At 52.1% G+C, this 19,169-nt stretch overlaps 2 protein-coding genes across 2 annotated transcripts in view; one reads left to right on the top strand and one right to left on the bottom strand.

Moving 5' to 3' along the window:
* CRTAC1 (cartilage acidic protein 1) overlaps positions 1-5,413 on the top strand; it is a 147,563-nt gene extending 142,150 nt beyond the window's left edge. The window contains exon 15 of the mRNA XM_046027502.1: positions 4,747-5,413. Coding sequence (XP_045883458.1) covers positions 4,747-4,883 — 137 coding nt within the window. The 3' untranslated portion in view covers positions 4,884-5,413. The remainder of the gene's footprint in view (positions 1-4,746) is intronic.
* On the bottom strand, positions 5,210-17,338 carry GOLGA7B (golgin A7 family member B). The gene is made up of 5 exons (XM_046026602.1): positions 17,327-17,338; positions 9,608-9,733; positions 6,269-6,421; positions 6,023-6,182; positions 5,210-5,316 (listed from the first exon to the last, which is right to left on the bottom strand). The coding sequence occupies exons 1-5, from the start codon at positions 17,336-17,338 to the stop codon at positions 5,210-5,212; spliced, it is 558 nt and encodes a 185-aa protein (XP_045882558.1).
* Positions 17,339-19,169: the final 1,831 nt, after the last annotated feature.

The raw sequence follows: 19,169 nt of genomic DNA, 5'->3' as shown, positions 1-19,169 counted from the left end.
TTTTCTTTTGGACGCCCCACCCCTCATCATATCAAACACTGTCCTAAACATCCACAATGCACCCTAAATTACACACACACACAGAGTTGAGTTGAATCACGGTTGATAGTTGACAATGTTGGACAGTGCTACATTTTGTAGATATGCAATGAAACATTAATTTCAGTGTTGTGTTTTCTTTTCCTATTTTGGAGCCAATAAACTTTGGTAAATTTTATTGAAATGTACCATATGTATAGAAAAATACACAAATCTTCAGTATACATCTCCACGAGTTCTCACAAAGCGAGCCCATCTGTGCAGCCAGCACTCTGCTGGAGAAACAGATCATGGGCACCCAGCAGTCTCCCCAGGCCCCCTTCCATTCACTACACGCCACCCCAGGGCCGCTGCTCTCCTGACCCCTAACACCATAGATTTGTTTTGCCTGAATTAGAATTTGCTATAAGTGGGGTCATCACATGCAGTTATTTTGCATCTCATTGCTTTTCTGGAACGATAACTTTTATTTGGGTCTCCGACATTTTCAGAGCTCCATGAAAAGGCTCTTAGGCTCTAGGTACTGTCAAAATCAGGGATGCTTGACCTCATTTTCACACTAGAATCTCCAGGGAAACTTAAAAAAAAAAATCCTGATGTCCAGACTGCACCCCAGAATAATGAAATCAGCATTTCCGGAGATAGAAACAGAGATCAGTGGTTTCGCCTGCTTGCTGGGTGACAGTGATTGCAGCCAAGGATGAGAGGCACTGATCTGAGCAATTTTGTCAAGTATTAGGACCCCTATTTTACAGCTGGGGAAGGAAACTAAGGCTCAAGGAGTCTCCACCATGTGCTACCCTCATGAAGCTTGAGCTCCAGTCAGGTCTCACTAGGAGTGCTACTTGCATTGCCTTCATCCTTGGTCAAGAGTAAAGCCAAAAGCAGGTGCAGGTGCCTCCAGCCAGAAACCTTCGTTAATTATGTCTTTCTGGAACTGTGGAGAAGGGAGCCAGGCGTTCCCAGGAAAAAGGCAGCACCCCAGGGGCTGGCCGGAAGGAGAGTCACCACCAGCTGGACTCCATCTTTGCCCCACATCTCCTCTGAAAGCAGGTGGAAGTGGTTTCAGGTTTGGGGGATTCTAGGGATGTTTCCCAAGCGCTTTGATTCCAGGGTGCAGTGCACGATTCTGCCACTCGGTGGCGCAATGAGCTGCTGTAAACCCTGCGGTTTTCACACACCCCAGAAGAAGCTAGAGAGCGGAGTCTGGCGGCAGTAAGGAAGGGAATGGCAGTACAGAGCTGCCTGGGGGTTCCTGTGCTCCCAGGGGCCTGACAGGGCCTGTTCCTGACTGGCAAGAGGGAGGCAGAGACACGGCTGCGGCAGGACGCGCAGGAGAGGCCACTACCCCCTGTAACTGATCCTACCAAGGAAAGCCAGGGAGGGAGAAGCCACGCCTTACCTGCTTCTCCCCGTTCTGCCCTTCACCAGGCTGCCTCTATGGGCCCCGCAGGTCTGTGAGGGCACAGCCCCACCCTGACTCTAGTGATGCCTAGAGGTACCAGCCCTGGGCTTGGAGGAGCCAGGCACAGCTCCACGTCCTTACCTGGGAATCCGGCAAATCCTTACCTAGGATGGCTGAGGACCTCGAGCTCTGATAGGGTCCCTGAAGCTGGATTACTCATCTTCCCCAGTTTGGAGTCAGCCTGCCTAGATTCAAAGCCAAGCTCTGCCACTTCCTAGTTGTGTGACTTTGGGCAAGTTCTTTAACTTCTGTGAGCCTCAGTCTCCTCATCTGTAAAATGGGAATAAAAGTCCATACCATAGGGTTGTTGTGAGGATTGAATGACTATGTCGGGTCTTACCCTAGTGCCTGGCACATAGTAAGTGATAAATGTTAGCTACTATTGTTTAACATAACGACTGATAACCTCGCATACAGGACAGAATGAACCCACCCTTGTGTTAAAGAACCACCTCCACTGTGACCACTGCACACACACCCCAGGTTTGAGCACAGGCAGTGGTCCCAGGCCTCCCCATGGTTCAGGCTAAGGCCCAGCTGCCTCTCCAGAGCTGCAAGGACAAGCATGGAAGCCACCAGGGTACCTCTCAGCAACCCCCAGAGGGGATCTCCCCAGCCCCCACCCTGAAGCTGGAGCCATTGTCCTCACAGTCTGGTGAGACCCTCTCTTCATTCACAGACCTGAGCATGTGATCATGGCCGCCCCGCAGCATAAGGCAACTTCCACTGGGATGCCGTCCCCATGGTGTCAGAGTGAGCACTGGGTCAGGAGGTCTTGGTTCTAGATTTGGTATGATCCCACCCAGCTGTGTGACCTGGGGCAAGTCATGTGGCTGCTCTGGGCCTCCATTCTGCCTCATTTAGATGATCTTTCAATCCCCTCAGCTCTAGCATATGGATTACCAAAGCATCTGGCACACTATAGGTGCTCAGTAAATGTTACTTTGTTTTATAGAATGCAAGACACAACCCTGCTAGGTTACGGAGTGACTTCTGTGATCCAGCCCCTAACAGTCCCTAAACCCAGGTTAAGAGTTCAAATAATGGGTATGTAATCAATTCATTACTTGCTTTTGCCCTGGCTTTCAGTCAAGTGGTTCCCCCCAGCCAAGGCTGCAAACCTCCCATAAGGACTCCAGATTCAAGGATCCAGAATGTAGCCTCCCCATGAGACTACAGACTGCAAGAAGACAGGGTGGGTCCTGCCCGGGTCGGGCTCGTGCTCCTTCAGACATGCTCAGCCCCACCTCCTTGGCATGAGGCAGGTGGGCCGCTGAGCCTCCCCTCGCTGTAGGCCTGGGGCATGGAACTAGCAGCCCACCACCACAGGGGAGAGAAGCAGCACAGAGCCTCAAGCTGGGCAAGTCCTTTTATTGGAAAAAGAAATAATAAAACCAAAGGCCACTGCATCACCTGTGCCCAGCCATCCCACAGGAGAGGCACCGGTCAGACGTAAGGCCTGGACCCACAATGGGCCAGGGAGGGCATAGGGGTCGGGGGGCGGTTGAGGGGCTGCCGTGGAGCTCACTGGGTCACCGCCCTCTTTGGGGGATCCTTGAACGCAGACCCACTCCCTCGGGCTCAGGGACCAGGCTGCCCTCTGCAGCCCCCTGGGTAAGCACCACCCTCCCACAGGCTGCTCTCTCATCCAAAAGAAAACCAGGCCCCTCTTTGGTTCTAGAAAGCTCCCTGCAGTGGCTGGTCTTCCAGATGCCCTTTTAGCACCTCCTGCCGGCTGAGGCAGGCAGTCGCTTGCTGTCCCTCATCCGGGCATCCGGGCATGGGGGCTGCTTCCTCCTCACTGGCGCCCTGGGCCTTGGCAGACAGAGCCTCACTGGCTGAGTGCTTCTCTTCCCTTTCAAGAAAGGAGTTTGCCTTTTCCCATATAGGTGGCCAGCTGCTTTGAACATCCAAGGAAGCCTTGCTCATGCAGTCTTAGAGAGCTCCAGAGTCTGGACAGGCTGAATGTGCAGCATGTGCGGCCCTGTTGCCTTGTCATGGATGGGGAGGGCTGGGAGAAGGACATGGAAGGCTCCAGAAGGTTGGCTCTGCTCTCCCAGACCCCAACTTCTCTTTTGCTAGCATGTACACAGTAGAATCAGACGGTGAGGAGAACTTTGCAGGTGGGGAAGAGACCAGGAAGAAGAGCCAAGCTGGCAGCCCCAGGCAAGGGGCAAGGAGCTTTAGGACATTTATTTACAAAGGGATAGGTTGGACCCCTGCAGGGAAGCAGCCACAGACCATTACATACAAGATCAGAGAAGAGGCAGAGGGGTAGTCACTGGCCTGGCAAAGAATGGGAACAGACAAGTGCACTCACACACGCGCATTCACGTGTGTGCTCATGCACACGGCTGCACAGCCACACGTGCACTCGTGCACACAGTGCTCTCACGTATATGCACTCACACACGCACCTGCGTGCACACACACTCATTCTCTCATACACACAGTTTCCAGTCTCAAGAAGTTAGCTCCAATCCTGGAGGTTCAAAGCCCCCAAAGCTATAAGTCTCCATGAAGCATTTCTCTAGGCTTCATATAACCTCCCAGAGCCCCAGGCTGTGCACCCCACAGCCAGCGCCCGGTGTCCTGCAAAATCTCAGGAATCGGAGGTTTCTTGGCAAGGCCAAAGTGGCCTGCAGGCTTTGAGTGGGGGAAGGGGAAGCCATGAGTCTAGAAGGGGTCAGGAGGGGACTGAGTGGCTCCCATCTCCCCAGACCTCGAATCCAGTGGAGGCAGGTTCACAGACAGGCAGAGCCCCAGCAGTGGCACCAGAAAGAGCAGACACTGGGAGACAGCCACGGGGAGCAGGCCCCTGTGGGGAGAGAGTCCTGGTGGATGTGGGATTTGGGCTGAGGAATCATGCGGGATAGGAATTCTCTCTGGGACCTGAGCCCCGCCTCCGGGTGTTGGGAGTGGAGAGGCAGAAGAAAAGGGCTGTCCAAATCGCGTTTCCCACCAGGTCCCAGCCTTCCCCTGGAAGACCTGGCTGCGCCTGACCAGACCTGACCCCTGGGGAAAATGCCAGATCAGGAAGTGGGCCGTCCTGCCAGGGGCGAAGGGCAGGAGTGCGGGTGGGGCGCCGGAAGACGGGCCCACAAGGACACCGGGCCAGTCACCCTCCCTCCCGCCCCGGGGAGCAGAGGGGGGCCCAGAGAATGACTCAGAAGCGGGTGCTCTGGTAGCGCAGCCGCCGCAGGTCTGAGAGGCCCTCAGTCCGGCCATACACCTCCCTGCAGGGACTCTCGGCCAGTCACCGGGCCCCCGCCCCGCCGCCCCCGCCGCTGCTGCCGCTGCCCGAGCTGCTGCCGCTGCTGGAGCTGCCGCTGCTGCACCGGTCCTCGTAGATGGAGATCTCGATCTGCGGCGGCGTTAAGGACGGACGCCCTGGCAGCTGCTGAGAAGGGGCGGACAGACCCGCAGATGGAGGCCAGCAGGGGAGCGGGAGGCCCGCCGGGACCGCTTCCCAGATAGCAAGGAGGGTGGATGGCGGCACTAGCCTCTAGACCCCGCGCCCGCCGGGCTCCCGCACGCAAGGACTCGGGGCACGTGCACAGCCACCCCGAGTGCCTCGCTCGGCGCAGGCGCACACCCAGCTCAGAAGCTCCTAGTGGGGGCAGTCACCAACCCCGGGAAGGGTGGTGGCACTGCGGGAAGCGGAAGGACTTCGGTATCCTGCTTTCAAATCCTCAGTCGCCTAGACTACAGCGATGTGGCCTTAGACGGGTCATTTACCGTGTTACCCATTAACGACTCGGTATGTAAAATGGTGGTGATCCTACAGTCTCGGGGTTTGTCTGGGGCCGGAACTGAAATCACGCATGTAAAGCAGTAAGCACAATGCCCGCTTCTTAGGAAAGGCTCAATAAAAAGCAGCCCCTCTCACAGGGCGAGGTGAACAGAGGATTCCGGTGTTTGTGTTTTCTTTGCTCTTTTTCCTCTCAAGTTTCTAGCAAAATTTATTTTTTAGCAATTTTACTCAAGTTGCTAATGACTGAGGGCGGGATGTGTGCACACAGTTTTCCAGGTGAGCAGACATAAAACCCAGCCCTGGACCAGCCACCCATTAAGATTTCTATTTTCCTGATCTCTGGAAGGGGGACGCCAGGAGGCACACACAGGAGTCCATGAGACTGTAGACATGTGAACAGATGGGAGATCCGCCCACTCCCTCAGGGGCAAACAGCCTCAGAGCGATGTGTGGGCCTGGGCTCCAATCCTGGCTCTGATGTCCACCAGCTCCGTGACCCTGAGCCAGTGATTGAACTTCAGCGTGCTCATGGATGAGACAAGTAAGAGTCACCCACCTTTAGGGAGAACTGCATAGTTTTAAAGCAGCTAATATGGTACCTGGCATGTGTTGAGCAGTGAATACATACAGCCGGATAAAAGCAAACCCTGAAATTCACAAAGGGCATTGATACCTTGTCGGGGAGGGGAGCAGATGACCCACGAGGTGGGGAATCCTGGGAAATCCCTGAGCAGAGGTCCCTAGGGTGGTCCCTATTTCCTCACCAAGGACCCCACTGGTTGGCAACTCCATGCCCTTACACAGAACAGCCAGGAAGGATACAACCCTCATCCCACGCTCCACGGGGTCCGTGAGCAGGAGGCCTCGAGGGGCGAAGATCTTCTCATTCTGCTCCTGGATATAGCGGGAGATCTTCTTGAGAACCTGCAAGGAGAGGGGCCAGTGGAGGATGAGCAAGCGCCGGGGGAGCCCTGGGGGCAGGGATGCGGGGCGGTCGGAAAGGGAGCCACCTTCTCGTAGTGGGTCTCCATGCAGAGGAAGATGAAGTAGGCCGTGGCACAGGCCAGACAGCCCTCGAGGTAGGAGCTCCCCCCAATCTTCTCGGCCTCTGCGTAGAAGCTGTTGAGGGTCTTTACAGTCTCCTCGAAGAGCTGCCGCTCAATCTGGAGGGGGAGAGGGACAGGGAACCATGTTGAGGTCAGCCTCCCTGGACTGTGGACAGTCACAGGTGGGAGGGAGGATGGCCGTCGTAGGCCCATGCTGGTAGGGGGAGATGCCCACAGACAAGACCAGAGAAGGGGCAGGAGCCTGTGGAGCACTGGACTGGGAATCAGGAGACCTGGGGTCCAGTCCAGACTCGACCATCCACTAGCCATGTGGCGTTTTGCTAATGACTTAACTACTCTAGCCTCAGTTTCCACATCTACAAAATGGATATAAGAACGGCTATTTGGCCTCCCTCGGAGGCAAGAAACTCCCGCCATATCAGACATGTGAACATTTTCTGCAGGGGCTCAGGCAGGAATTCTAGTGACTTTGTCACCCTTCCCATTTTGATAGCTGTGAAAGCACCCAGGTCCTAACTGGTAGGGGCTCCCCATGTTTGAATGGGACTCCAACTGCCTAAGACTGTGTAAGACCTCAGGAGTGTCTCTCCAGGACAGGGTACTTCCCTCAAGCTAAGAGGTCACGAAGGACACAACAGCCTTGTGTGTTTGCACAACTGTCCTGCCTGCATCCATAATCATAATAGCTAATATTTCTTAAGCACTTTCTATGCCTTCTATTTTTTAAAAAACTTATATACATGTGTGAGTGTGTGGGGGGTGTTAGATTTTATTTATTTATTTAATATTTTTATTTATTTATTTGTCAGAGAGAGAGATCACACACACAACCAGGCAGAGTGGCAGGCAGAGGTAGAGAGAGAAGCAGGCGTCCCACCAAGCAAGAAGCCTGACGCGGGACTCGATCCCAGGATCCTGGGATCATGACCTGAGCTGAAGGCAGCGGCTTAACCGACTGAGTCACCCAGGCATCCCTAGATCTTATTTATTTGACAGAGACAGATAGCAAGAGAGTGAATATGAGCAGGGGGAGTGGTAAAGGGAGAAGCAGGCTTCCCACAGAGCAGAGCAGGGAGACTGACACCGGACTGGATCTCAGGACCCTGGAATTGTGACCTGAGCCAAAGGCAGACACTTAACAATTGAGCCACCCAGGAGCCCTAAAAGCACTTTCAGATAACAACGTAACATTATATGTCAACTATACTTCAATTTAAAAAAAATAATAAGATTTTTATAAATTCATCTGGCAACTGTAGATCAAATTAAACTATTGCTGGGGCACCTAGGTGGCTCAGTCATTTAAGCATCTGACTTCAGCATAACCTCAGAGTACTGAAATAAAGCCTCTCATCAGGCTCTGTGCTCAGCAGGGAGTCTGCTTCTCCCTGTCCCTCTGCACCTCCCCCCTCCCTCTGCCCCACCCTCTCCTTCTGCCCCTCCCTCTCCCTCTAGCCCCCTCTCCCTCTCTTTGCTCAGGTGCCCTCTCTCTCTCAAGTAAATAAATAAAATCTTTTAAAAATAAATTAATCAATTGCTTCATCTGAAAAAAATTTGCGAAATCTAATCTTTTTTTAAAATTTTTAAAATAAATAACACACTTTCATCCATTTTTTCACTTTCAGCAGATCAAAGCTCTGTGGTCCAGGCTGCCATCATCTCTGGCCTCTTAACTAGTCTCTCTGCCCCCAGCCCTGCCAAGAGAGCCTGTTAAAGCCAGAGCATGTCGCAGCTCTGAAAAAGAGCTTCCAAAGCCATCTCATCTCTCTCCAAGTAAAATCCAAGAGGTTTTTACAATGCCTGCTAGGCCCTGTAGAGCCTACAGGGTCTAGCCCTGCGTCCCCTGAGCCTGCCTCTTATTATCCTGCCCCACCCCCAGTCCCCACTCCAGCCACACGGACTGCCCTGCTGCTTCCTGCAAATGCGCAAGTCTTTGTGCCTGTGTCCTTGCATGCAACACTCTTCCCCCAGAGTCCCCCACCCCAGGCTCAGGTCTCACCTTATCTCACAGACCTCCCCCCCAACTCACCTCTCCCCAGCTCCTCCAGCACCGTGACTTCTCCCCTTATTTTTCTAGTATTGGTCACCCCCGGAGCTACTACATATTGCTTGCTATTTTATTCTTCATACCCTCTAAGAGAAAACAAACTCCAAGACTTCACTTCTAGATGCCCCGTGCCTCACCCAGAGCAGTTGCTCAGTAAATACTTGTTAAGTGAACTTGTCCAAGGTTACACAGCTCGGACCTGAGTCTGTGCTCTTTGATACATAACCCTACACTACACATAACCCTACACTAGATTAGAAGGTCATGCTCCAAGTTCAACAAGTATCAATGTGTCTATAGCTCCATTTTTTACATTCCTTGGAACACCCCCTTCCCCACTCACCACTTTAGAGGATCAGAATGGTCCATCACACAGGTTAGGGACCTTCTACCCCCAACTAGGACAAAAGGTCTCCCCGAGAATAGTCAGAAGCTTTGGGGTCCCCAGTCACTGTCCCTACACAGATCTGGAGTAAATGCATAAGAGAAAATTATGCTCTACCCCCAAGAGTCCCTATGCCCCAAAGGACAGGCATGTCCTTTGATGAGATGAGGAGGGTCATAGATCCCTAAAAGCTGGTTAGGGATCGGATTAGCAAAAGGCAGCCCGGCCCCACCTTCCCAAGCCCATTCAGATGGGCCTGGGCTGCTGAGTGGAAGGGTCAGGGTCTGCTGCTGCCCTCGAGAGGGCAGACAACTACCCCAGGCCAGTTCTACAGAGGCCTGGGAGGAGGGCCATACACTCCCCGGAGCCAGAAGCAAAAGCCGGCAGCAGAAGCTGACGCTTGCCAGGGGCTGGTGGTCCGTGAGACACCCAGGTAGCTGAGTCTGGAGGGAGAGGCTGTGGACAGACCTTGGTTGATGACCTGGGCATCAGAACTTTTTTAAGCTCTGCAGCTAGGGCTGAGAACTGCTGCTGAAGAGGGGAGACAGCCGAAGCCGCTGCCATCTCAGGACTAAGGAACGCACTTTCATTTAACAAGCTCTCTGGGTGAGTCTTGTGCTGCTGATGTATGGGGGCTGCTGAACTAGGAAATGTGAGGCCTTCCCAGCTTTAACTTTCCATGCGGGGACGGCAAGACACTATCAGGGACATGGTTTAACGCTTGCATGTGAAGTGACTGAACAAGTATTGTGACACATGTTAGTTTTATCCTGAAAAGAAATATGTCTGATTAAGTCTCGATTCCCTCATGGCCTGTGTTCCAAGTTGAGGGGGAAAAAGCCATCCTCACCCGGCTGTCCAGCTCTGGGGGGAATTTGGTCTGGAACTGACAGATGGTCCCATCACTGTAGTCTCTCTGGATAAAGACCTTGGTGGCCAGTGAGGCACTTCGCCGCAGCTCCTGCAGATTATGGACCTGAGAAGGCACACAGGAGACACACGCTCAGGGCAACCATCCATCTAGGTTTGCCCAAGACTGGGGTGGGGAGCAGGTGTCAGGATATGGTTCTTACAGCACTAAAGCCAAGAAAGTTCCCAGCAAACCAGAACATTAGCCAACCTACCAGTGCTCCAGGAAGGCCACAGGGAAGCAGGACTGTGGAGCTTATCAGAGAAGACACCTCAGGCTACCCTAGAAAGATCTAGAAAAAGCCTGAAGCAGAGCCAAAGCTGAGCCAAAAGGGGAGGTTCTGGAACCATCAACAAAGCCAGGAACAAACTTTAACAAGAGGAAGAGACTTCCTGGTGGCTGGCCCAGATCCTTCTCTCTCTCTCTCTCTCTCTCTCTCTCTCTCTCTCTCATTCCCTCCCGCCTCCCTCCCCCACCTTTCCTCTTCCCCCTCCTTTCCCTCCTTCCTTTTTCCTCTCTGTCTCTGTCTCTCTCTCACACACACACACACAGAAACTTTTACACCTTTGTTCACTTTGCAAGTATCAAACATTTAGAACTCATTAGGCCTCATACTTGGGGAACCCAGCCCCTGAATAAGACTGAGGTCTCGGACCCCAGAAGTGGGGCTTACAGCAGAGTTGAGGAGGGAAGCATGCAGACCAGAGGAGGAAGGACCTGATATGCACACCACCTTGGAGGGAGATTCAAGTTCAGGCCAAGTTAAAGCCACAGATAGCTTTCCCATCCAGGACCTCTTACCACAAGAAAGGAGGGGCCTCCAAATGCCCAAACTTCCCCAGAGAAAATTATGGATAAAGTGGGCTGAAGCCAGAAATTAAAGAAACACCTTGCCTTGGTAGGAAGGAGTGGGACAACTCTGTCCCTTGCCCACACCTGCAGACTTGACCTTGACACAGACTCTAGCATTTGAGGGGAGTGGGCTCAATTCCACAGAAGGACCAGGCCTCTTTCTTCCACTTGCAGCCTTGGCCACCCACATCTGAAACTAGCATTCCACTGGGTAAAATATGCCAAACATTGGAACCACGTGGAGACCAAGCCCCAAGGGCAGAGTGAACACACAGCCAGTTCATCCTGCGTAATTAAGGTGAATCCATTCAGTCATTCCTTTCATTTATTGAGTCCTTACTACTCCAGGCTCTGGGGATGCTGGGCAAAAGACAGTCTGTGAGCTCCAGGGAGGAAGACAAGTAAATATGTAATAAATTAGCCTGTGATAAATGCTTCAGAGAAGTAACATCTTACCCAGAAACGCTTACTCAAAGAAGACTTCCTGAGGTCTGTGTTGAGTCATAAAGGAAGGCCAGGACTTGCCAGTGGTGGGGGGGCAGGCAGTGGGTAGGGACAGGACGTAAAAGCAACCCAGACAGAGGGAGAAGTTTCTGTAAAGGAGCAAAGGTGGCAGAGAACCTGGTCTGTTCCAGCGACAACAGGCAGATTTCAGCAAGACTTTGTGAATTAGGTAAGAGCGGGGCAGGGGCAAAGGGGTGACAGTGTAATCACGGAGAGCTGGGAGGGGGGCGCACCTAGAGGAGAAGGTGTAGGACTGAAAACACTTAAACTTGCTTAAAAGCTGGGGGAAAGGGATGCCTGGGTGGCTCAGTCAGTTAACCATCTGCCTTCGGCTCAGGTCATGCTCCTAGGGTCCTGGAATCGAGTCCCACATCGGGCTCTCAGCGGGGAGTATGCTTCTCTCTCTACCTCCACCTGCCACTCCCCTGCTTGTGCTCTCCTTCGCTCTCTCTCTCTGACAAATAAAATCTTAAAAGGAAAAAAAAAGCTGGGGGAAAGCGGAGCACCTGGGTGGCACAGTCAGTTAAGCATACAACTCGATTTTGGCTCAAGTCATGATCTCAGGGAGGTGAGATCGAGCCCCATGCTGGGCTGCAGACTCAGCAGAGAGTCTGCTTGAGATTCTCTCTTCCTCTGGCCCCCTTACACCATGCTCACATGAGCTCTTGCTCTCTCTGCTTGCTCTAAAATAAATAAATCTTAAAAAAAATAAATAAAAGCTGGGAGAATAAGTAATGAGAGAAAGGTAGGAGCAGGTAATTGGTAGATCAAGGTTCTGAAAAGGGGAGAATCAGAGACTTTCCTAAATCCAGACAACCCTTGCTCTTCATGAGAGAAGTGGTCCCCAGGGTACTGGGACTGAACTGAAGAATGTATGGTGTTCCTCTCGTCTTCGTAGGCCTTGATTCCTCCAGTCAAGGTTTTAATTGAGAAAGCCCCCTTGGCATCCACTAGGGTCCTATGATAACTTTGAAAATCAAATTAAGCTTTGGTGATATAAGTACATTTTTCATTAATGTGTCTGCTGTCTGGTTAAGATTTCATATTTTTTGTATTTTCCAAGGAAAAGGTCTGTGGTCTTCCTCTGCCCTTCTAAAACCAACTGACATGACCCAGTGGATCTTGAGGATGGGTTCCCCAACCCCCAGAAGGACCATTCAGGCAGCTCTGTGTGGGATGCATGGGAATTGGGCATGACTGGGGTAAGAGGCCAGGTGAAGGGATGCACTATCTTTGTAGTGGTCCAGGGAAACAAAAGTAGATCTAAACCAAGGAATGTGCTGATGAGAATGGAAAGAAAGGGAGAATAAAAAAAAAACAAAAAACAAAAAAAAACCCACAGTGCTTCAGTCATTCTGATACAGACTCAGCTTTTCCCCCAACCCCCATGGCCTCCTTTTTCTCTGCTTGAGTGCACACACACACTGTGTGCTACCATGAAGGGCTGTGTCTCTCGTTACTGACTAGCCGTTGACAACAGCCCTTCTTCTTCCTCGCACGCATACAGTTAGATTAATCCCCAGCCTGCCTTGCAATTAGGTGTGGCCATATGACCAAATGAAATGTGAACGGAATGCACAGGTTTGGCTCACAGGACTAGCCACTCCTCTATAATCTTTGCCCTTACACAGAAACCAAAGAAGCCGTATGTTGAAGATGATGGAACTACAAGTTGGAAAGCACCTGGGTCCCTGAATCAGCCTGGAGGAGATCCAGCTGCTGGTCAGAATCACTTGTCTGGGACTTTACTGAGCAGTAAATAAACTTCTAGTTTATTATTCCATTAAGATTTTAGGATGCTACTTTTCATAGTATAGTCCCATCTCCTCTTGGCTTTGATCCATGGGTTCTCAAGTAGCCAGAGTAGGAGGGGTCAACATCCTTTCCAACCCCCAAAATCCTGAGCCTTAGAACGCTGGCTCTGAGCGACAAGGGATCTGCTTCCCTCCCTTAGAGTACTTGTGGAGTCTTGAGTTGTTGCTAGAAGATGGTATCAGACACATTGTATACTCTGGAGCCTTCATCTCCCAGATCTATGTACAGCACAACAGAACAGTCATCTCTAGTTGGTAAATGGATAGATTAAAGGCAGAGCAGCATTTCCTGGCTCTCTCCATCCATGGTGGCTCAGTCATGAAGTACCAAAAGGCACTGATGGAAAGAAGGTCCACTGACTTGGGAGCAGGAGACCTGGGTACTAGTCCGGGCCACATCACCTGGGCCTCCATTTCTTCAACTAGAAACTGAGAAGCTGGAACAACATAAGCACTTAAAGCCCCTTTAGGCCCTGACCCTCAAGAGGCTTTCTCAGGGATTACGAATGCCAGTGTTTATAGGGACTAAGCATGTAAATGGGCCTGGTGAGAGCTGTGGCTAATCAGAGAACATCCCTAAAAGCCATGTGAGAATGTGAGCCCAGGATGCTGCACTTCTGACATTTTTTTTCCTGCTTCTGACATCTTAAGAGAAGCAATAAATCCAGATTTCTTTAATACCAAATATCTTGATTTTTTTAATGTTTCCAATACATTTTTACATTTGTAAGCACAGAAGCAGACCAAACGAGGCATAGCTGTGAACGAGACTCACTTCTAGAAGGGTCAGATGAGGACCACTGAATGAAGAATCCCATCACCGGGGCCATTGAGCCAGAGCTACAGCCAGGCTCCAGGCACTTGCCAACTACTTAGCTTTCAGGAAACAAGTGGGGGGTTTTAAGAGAGATCCATGATGCTCTGAAATCCCGTAAGAGGATCCCAGAATATGCACACAGCTTCTGTATCTGCTCTCCCAGAGTTTCTTAACTGACCCTGACACCTGGGCTTCTCATCTACTTCTTACTCTCCTCAACTCTGCCCTCTCTCCTGCCACCATCCCCAGGCCTGCCGGCAGCTGAGTAAAAACAGCACCAAGAGGCATTTCATGGGGAAGAAAGAGAACATCAGTGGTAACATCTGCTGGCACCAATTTTCGAACTTCAGTAGGACAGGGATAGGAAGGCTGTCTGAAGAGTGGGTCACACACCTGACAGAGCCAACCTGGTAGAGGTGGGGAGGAGCGAGCACCAGAATTTGGAAGAGCACTCCCAGTCCCAATCTGTCCAAGATAAACAGGAGGCCCCATCTGGCCCACATCTCCATCCTTATTAAAAACTAGCTAATTCCAGAGGATGCATTTGAGGCTCAACTCAAGAATCAGGAGATTCAGCTAATGAACCAACACCATGCTTGCTCCCTGGCTGGGGTGTGGAGGAGGAGTGAGGATCATGAGTCACAAGCAGCCAAGTCAGGCCTCGGGATGGAAACCCAGGCATAGGGCCTTCCTTCTTCTAAGCCTGCACCAGGGCCAAGCCCAACCCACTGTCTGCTGGTTGTTAATTCCAGGCTCAGAGATCAAACCTCCAAGTGCTTTGCTTGGATAATGCTACTTGGGTGCATTTAAAATCCTCTTAGAGACCAAACTCTACCACTCAAGGAAGCCCCTCCCAGCCAGGCATTTCCCAGTTGTCCTGGGCCATCTGGACTCTTTCCCAGGGTGGACCCTGCTCCTGGTGACACAGATTCAAAGAGATTTGCCGCTCAGGAAATGGGCTCATTACAGTTGCCCAAATGAGGTCAGTGTATCACTCAGGAGGCTCCATCCCTCCCTCCTCTGAGTTCCTTACACGCACTCCTCCCCTAATGGTAACTCCTCAACAGAAATTAGGAAGAAGAAAAGACCCAGTTTCCATGCCTTCCACATAGGGATCCAGGGACATCCAGTCTTCCTTAATGTCTCTCTTCTCTCCCTCCCCCTCTGTCTTCCTGTCCCTCCTTCTCCTTCTCTCCCTCTCCCTCCTCCCTCTTCCTCTCTCTCTCTGTTCCTCTCCTCTTTACCTCTCAAAACATCTTCTGCTGGAACTGAGGACTTCCCATTCGGAATCCTATGGGGATGGTCAGGAAGTTTGGCATGAGGTATTCCTTCTCCCAACAGGTTTTTCCTGGTAATCTTAACTCAGTCCTAACAGTAAAAACAGCCTGGGGAGAATGACTCACTCCACAGCCCAGATAATGTGCACATTCTGTGCCTTGGCAGAGCTAAGACTTCCTCCCTCAGTACTGCCAGCAGGGTCCACCCAAGGCCAAATTGGGAAATGGGTAATGTTTGTCCTCTGCTCTCCATCCCTTCTGGCCATTCCTCTGTCCCTCTGCCCTCAAGCCGACCCAGTCAGGCTGAACAGGGAGCTGGGCCCTTCTGCGTCCTTTCCATCACAGCCTCATGTCACCACCCCTAGCGCCCACCTTTTCTGCTGAGCAACACCAATGGCTAATGGATATACCTGGATGTAGCAGGGGGAAAAAACACTGACCAAGGAGGCAGAAGTTCAAGCTCTGCCCCTTTTGAGCCATGTTTTCTTGAATAATTCTCACATTCCACTTGCATCATTTGTAAAATGGGATAATGATGCCTTCCTTGGCTTCTTCACAGGGATCAGGTAAGCCCTTGAGCCTCGGTGAGCTCATCTGTTAATTGGGGATAATAACGCAATCCTTGCCCACTTCACAGGGTTGCTCTAAAGCTCAAAGGAGATCATACATGTGGTAGTGCTTTGTACACAGGAAAGTGCTACATTCACAGAGGCATTGTGAGCAGAACCTCTCCCCAGGGAGAGTCATGCACGCCTAACAGCAGCCTCCTAGAAACACTGCCTCAACCTAGAGATGTGAGCCTGCTGGTTGGCATTTGTGTACCACAACAGACCTGCACTGGAGAGATGAGGAGACAGATGGGGCTCCTGGAATCTGGCAGAACACATCACAGATGTGGCTGCCTTCTCTGCCCACACTGCTGGCCCAGCTACACCCAGGTGGCTGACGTTGTCCCTTCCTGTCCAGCACCGGCAGCTTTTGCTGCAGCCTGGCAGCCCTCTCTGGAAGGTGATCAGATCCTTGGCCATTTCTCCTTTGTTCTCCCTGCTTCTCAGCAACTTTAGCACTTTCCAGGCTTTCTAATTATGTATTTATTTTTGCATTCCTCCAGCCTAAAAACCAAGCTCCATGGGCCTGCTTAGGATTTGCCCCCTCACAAGGTCTGGGGGTGGGGGGGACGGTGAGCTCTCCTAGCTAATCCTGTGCCTTGTCGCAAAGCCAAATGGCACCAAGCAACTGCACCTTGTTTCTGTGGTGGCCACGACAGCAGAATTACAATAATAACACTTGGTATTGATGTCACGCTGCTCACCAGGATGCCCAGAGGCAATGCACAGAATCATTCAAAAGCCTGTACTGTCTTCCTGGCTTGTGTTCCAGCTGGGGTAGAAATGGGGAAACATCACAGAGGTCAACATCGGACCTGGAGAGACGCTGGTGTCCTGGGTTCCACTCCAAAAATCCAAAGGAAGAAACTTTCAGGTCTGCTGCTAACATGCTGTGCATTGAATAGGTCCTCCCCTTCTCCATGTGTTGGCTGTACCACTAATACAGTGGGGACATAAACAGCTGCATTTCCCACATGAAATAAAGGACAACAGGAGGAAATTCCTGATCTCTTAAGCACTGCACCAAGATTCTGCCCTCAGCCAACAGGTCCCTCAGTTCAGCTTTCAAGTCTCCTGAAGGTGACACACCTATCAGCACACCCTGAAGAAGACGGCTCCTCCCATCAGACACAGGCAATGTAGACACCCTGGTACAAGAAACTTGAATGGGATGAAAAAGCAAGAAAGCATGATATGCAAAAGTGGAGACTGGTGCAGGCAGGCAGCTCATTAAAACTGGATGGGGTTTTGGCCTGAGGGTTCCTTGTCCCCTCCCTCCCCACGAAGGAAATGTGGATGTGGAGGTAGGTCTATCATCTCTTAACCAGGCTTTTGGGTTCAAATGCTGGATGGCTACACTGCACAGCAACAGAAACCAGCTGCCTTCCTGCCCCTAAAACAGGGACAAGCTCACCTCCAATCCTCTAGGGAAGTAGTTTTAGGACTAGCAGTCCAGAGTAAGGGGAAACCCCAGCTGGGTCCCTAGAGCAAACCTGGTGCCAGTGCCAACAAGTGGCGTGGGCAGCTTCGGCACTCAGATCGGGAAGATCGCCAGGAGTGAGATGAGTTCTCAGGAGAAGCCCCTCTCCTCCACCCTGCCACTCTGCTCCCCACCCCTTCCCGCAGTATGGGATCTGGAAAACCACCCCATCCTACCTTACCCCAACCCACCCCCTCACCCCACCCCACCCCACCCCCTTCTTCCTTTCCCGCCCAGTCCGCCCCTAGCGGAGATGTGTTCCCGCACCAGTCGGGCACTGCCTGTGGGCCAGGCGCTCGCCCCCTACCTCAGTGGCCATGTTCCAGGGACACTGATCCCTCCGAGCCTGCGGCGAGGCCGGTGGCGGGGGGCTGTCCGCGGTGCTGACTCCGGGAGCAGGTGGGCTGGCAGCAGTTAGAGGGGGTCCAGGGCACTGTCCACGGTGCTGAATCGGACGTCGCAGGCCCAGGTGCCGGTGGGTTGGTGGGCCAGCGGACGCGACGGCCGCTGTGCTGTCCGCGGTGCTGATGCGGGCGCCGGGCCGGGGAGGCGAGGCCGCGCCCGAGGCTCTTCACCGCCCGATCGCCGGCAGCCGCTGCTCCTGCAAGCAACGGCCCGGTTTATCTTTGACAGCGGCAGCGGGGGTGGGGGCGGCCGGGGGAGGAGGGGCCAGGCGCCTCCACCGACCGGGAGGGGGAAACACGGCCCCCAGACTCCGGCGCCCGCCCGCCGGAGAGGAGCCCCGCCCGCGGCCAGAGGCTTCGCTCCCGCCCGACCCGGAGGCCCCGCCTCTCCCGCCCGCCCTTCCCCCTAGTAAGAGCGCCAGGAGCTCTGCGCTGGCTACCGCGGCCTCCTGAGACTTCCAGACCTGGAGAAGAGAGAGGCCGGACGGTTCTGGGGCAAGACACTCTAGCTGGCGGAGGCTGACAGTCCTCCACGCATTTGCAGGCCCCCAGGTGTGACCTCTTTACCTTTCCATTACCCCTCCCCCAAACCCTCCCGCACCATGGCCCAGGTTTTCCTCTATGGTATTTTTTTCTGTTCTTTCTCGGCCACCCCTCCCCCCCTTTCCTTCTCCTTCCCCCCTTCCCCAGACTTACCTGAGCATTCCTCCTCTCCTCGTCTCTTCTTTTCACTGCTTTGAACCCTATTGCTAAAGGAGAATGCTGCAGACCGCAGAGAATAATTTCCTTTCTTTAAATATGTGCCTGCATTTCATCCCCAGAGAAATCCTGGGGGTCCCTTCTTTCAAGGAGCTCCAAAATTTAAGCCAGTCTCTCCACTGCTCTTCCTGACCCTGGCCCTACCCCTACTCTTCCCTCTCTCCCCTGCAATCCCCACGTTTACATATACACCACCACCACTCAAAAAACACAAGCAGATAGTGCCAAACTGGTTTACCCAGGATGTCAGGTCTGGTCCTGGTGCTGCTGTCAGAATTTTGACATCATACCTTCCAACCAAATGACCTACCCATTTGCTTAATAAACAAAAAGGAAACACCAACACAGGTGCCTTTTTACACATCCATAACACCCTTTGACCTTTGGGGGGAAGTGGATTCTGTTTCTCTGCAGCTCACTGCTGCCTGAGGGGTAACAGCAGCCAGCCACACAAAGGGAGAGATGGTCAGCCAGGAGACCTGGAGTCTGGCTCAAGCTCCTCCTGCGTATGACCTTGGTCAAGAGCTTCACTTCCGAGCTTCTTTCCATAAAATGACAGTTGGACTTCACTAGACTATTTCTAGGGTTCTTTTTTTTTCCTCCAACCTTTTATTTTGAATTTTCAGACATACAGAAAGGTTGAAAGAATAGTACAGTAACCATCTTATCCACCAAGCTTCAACATCTGTTAACATTTTGCCACATTTTCTTGATAGATATAAAAACAGAGAAATATGTTTGGCTAGATTATTAGAAAATAAGTGACAGATACTGAGAAACTTTACCCTTCAGTTCTTCACCATGCCTCTCCTAAGAATAAGGGCATTCTACCTAACCACATTATCAGACCCTTACAGATTGCACATCATCTAATATTCTAGGATAATTTACTGCCCCTAAAACACATGAATCGCCATGGCCTCTCAGAACTTTTCATTTATAATAGCTAACATATACTGAGCACTTACTATATGCCAAACCATGTGC

The sequence above is a fragment of the Meles meles genome, chromosome 13 (assembly GCF_922984935.1).
Source record: "Meles meles chromosome 13, mMelMel3.1 paternal haplotype, whole genome shotgun sequence".
In the NCBI taxonomy this organism is placed as follows: Eukaryota; Metazoa; Chordata; class Mammalia; order Carnivora; family Mustelidae; genus Meles; species Meles meles.
The sequence above is the reverse complement of the archived record's forward strand: the minus strand, read 5'-3'. Positions and strand labels throughout refer to the sequence as shown.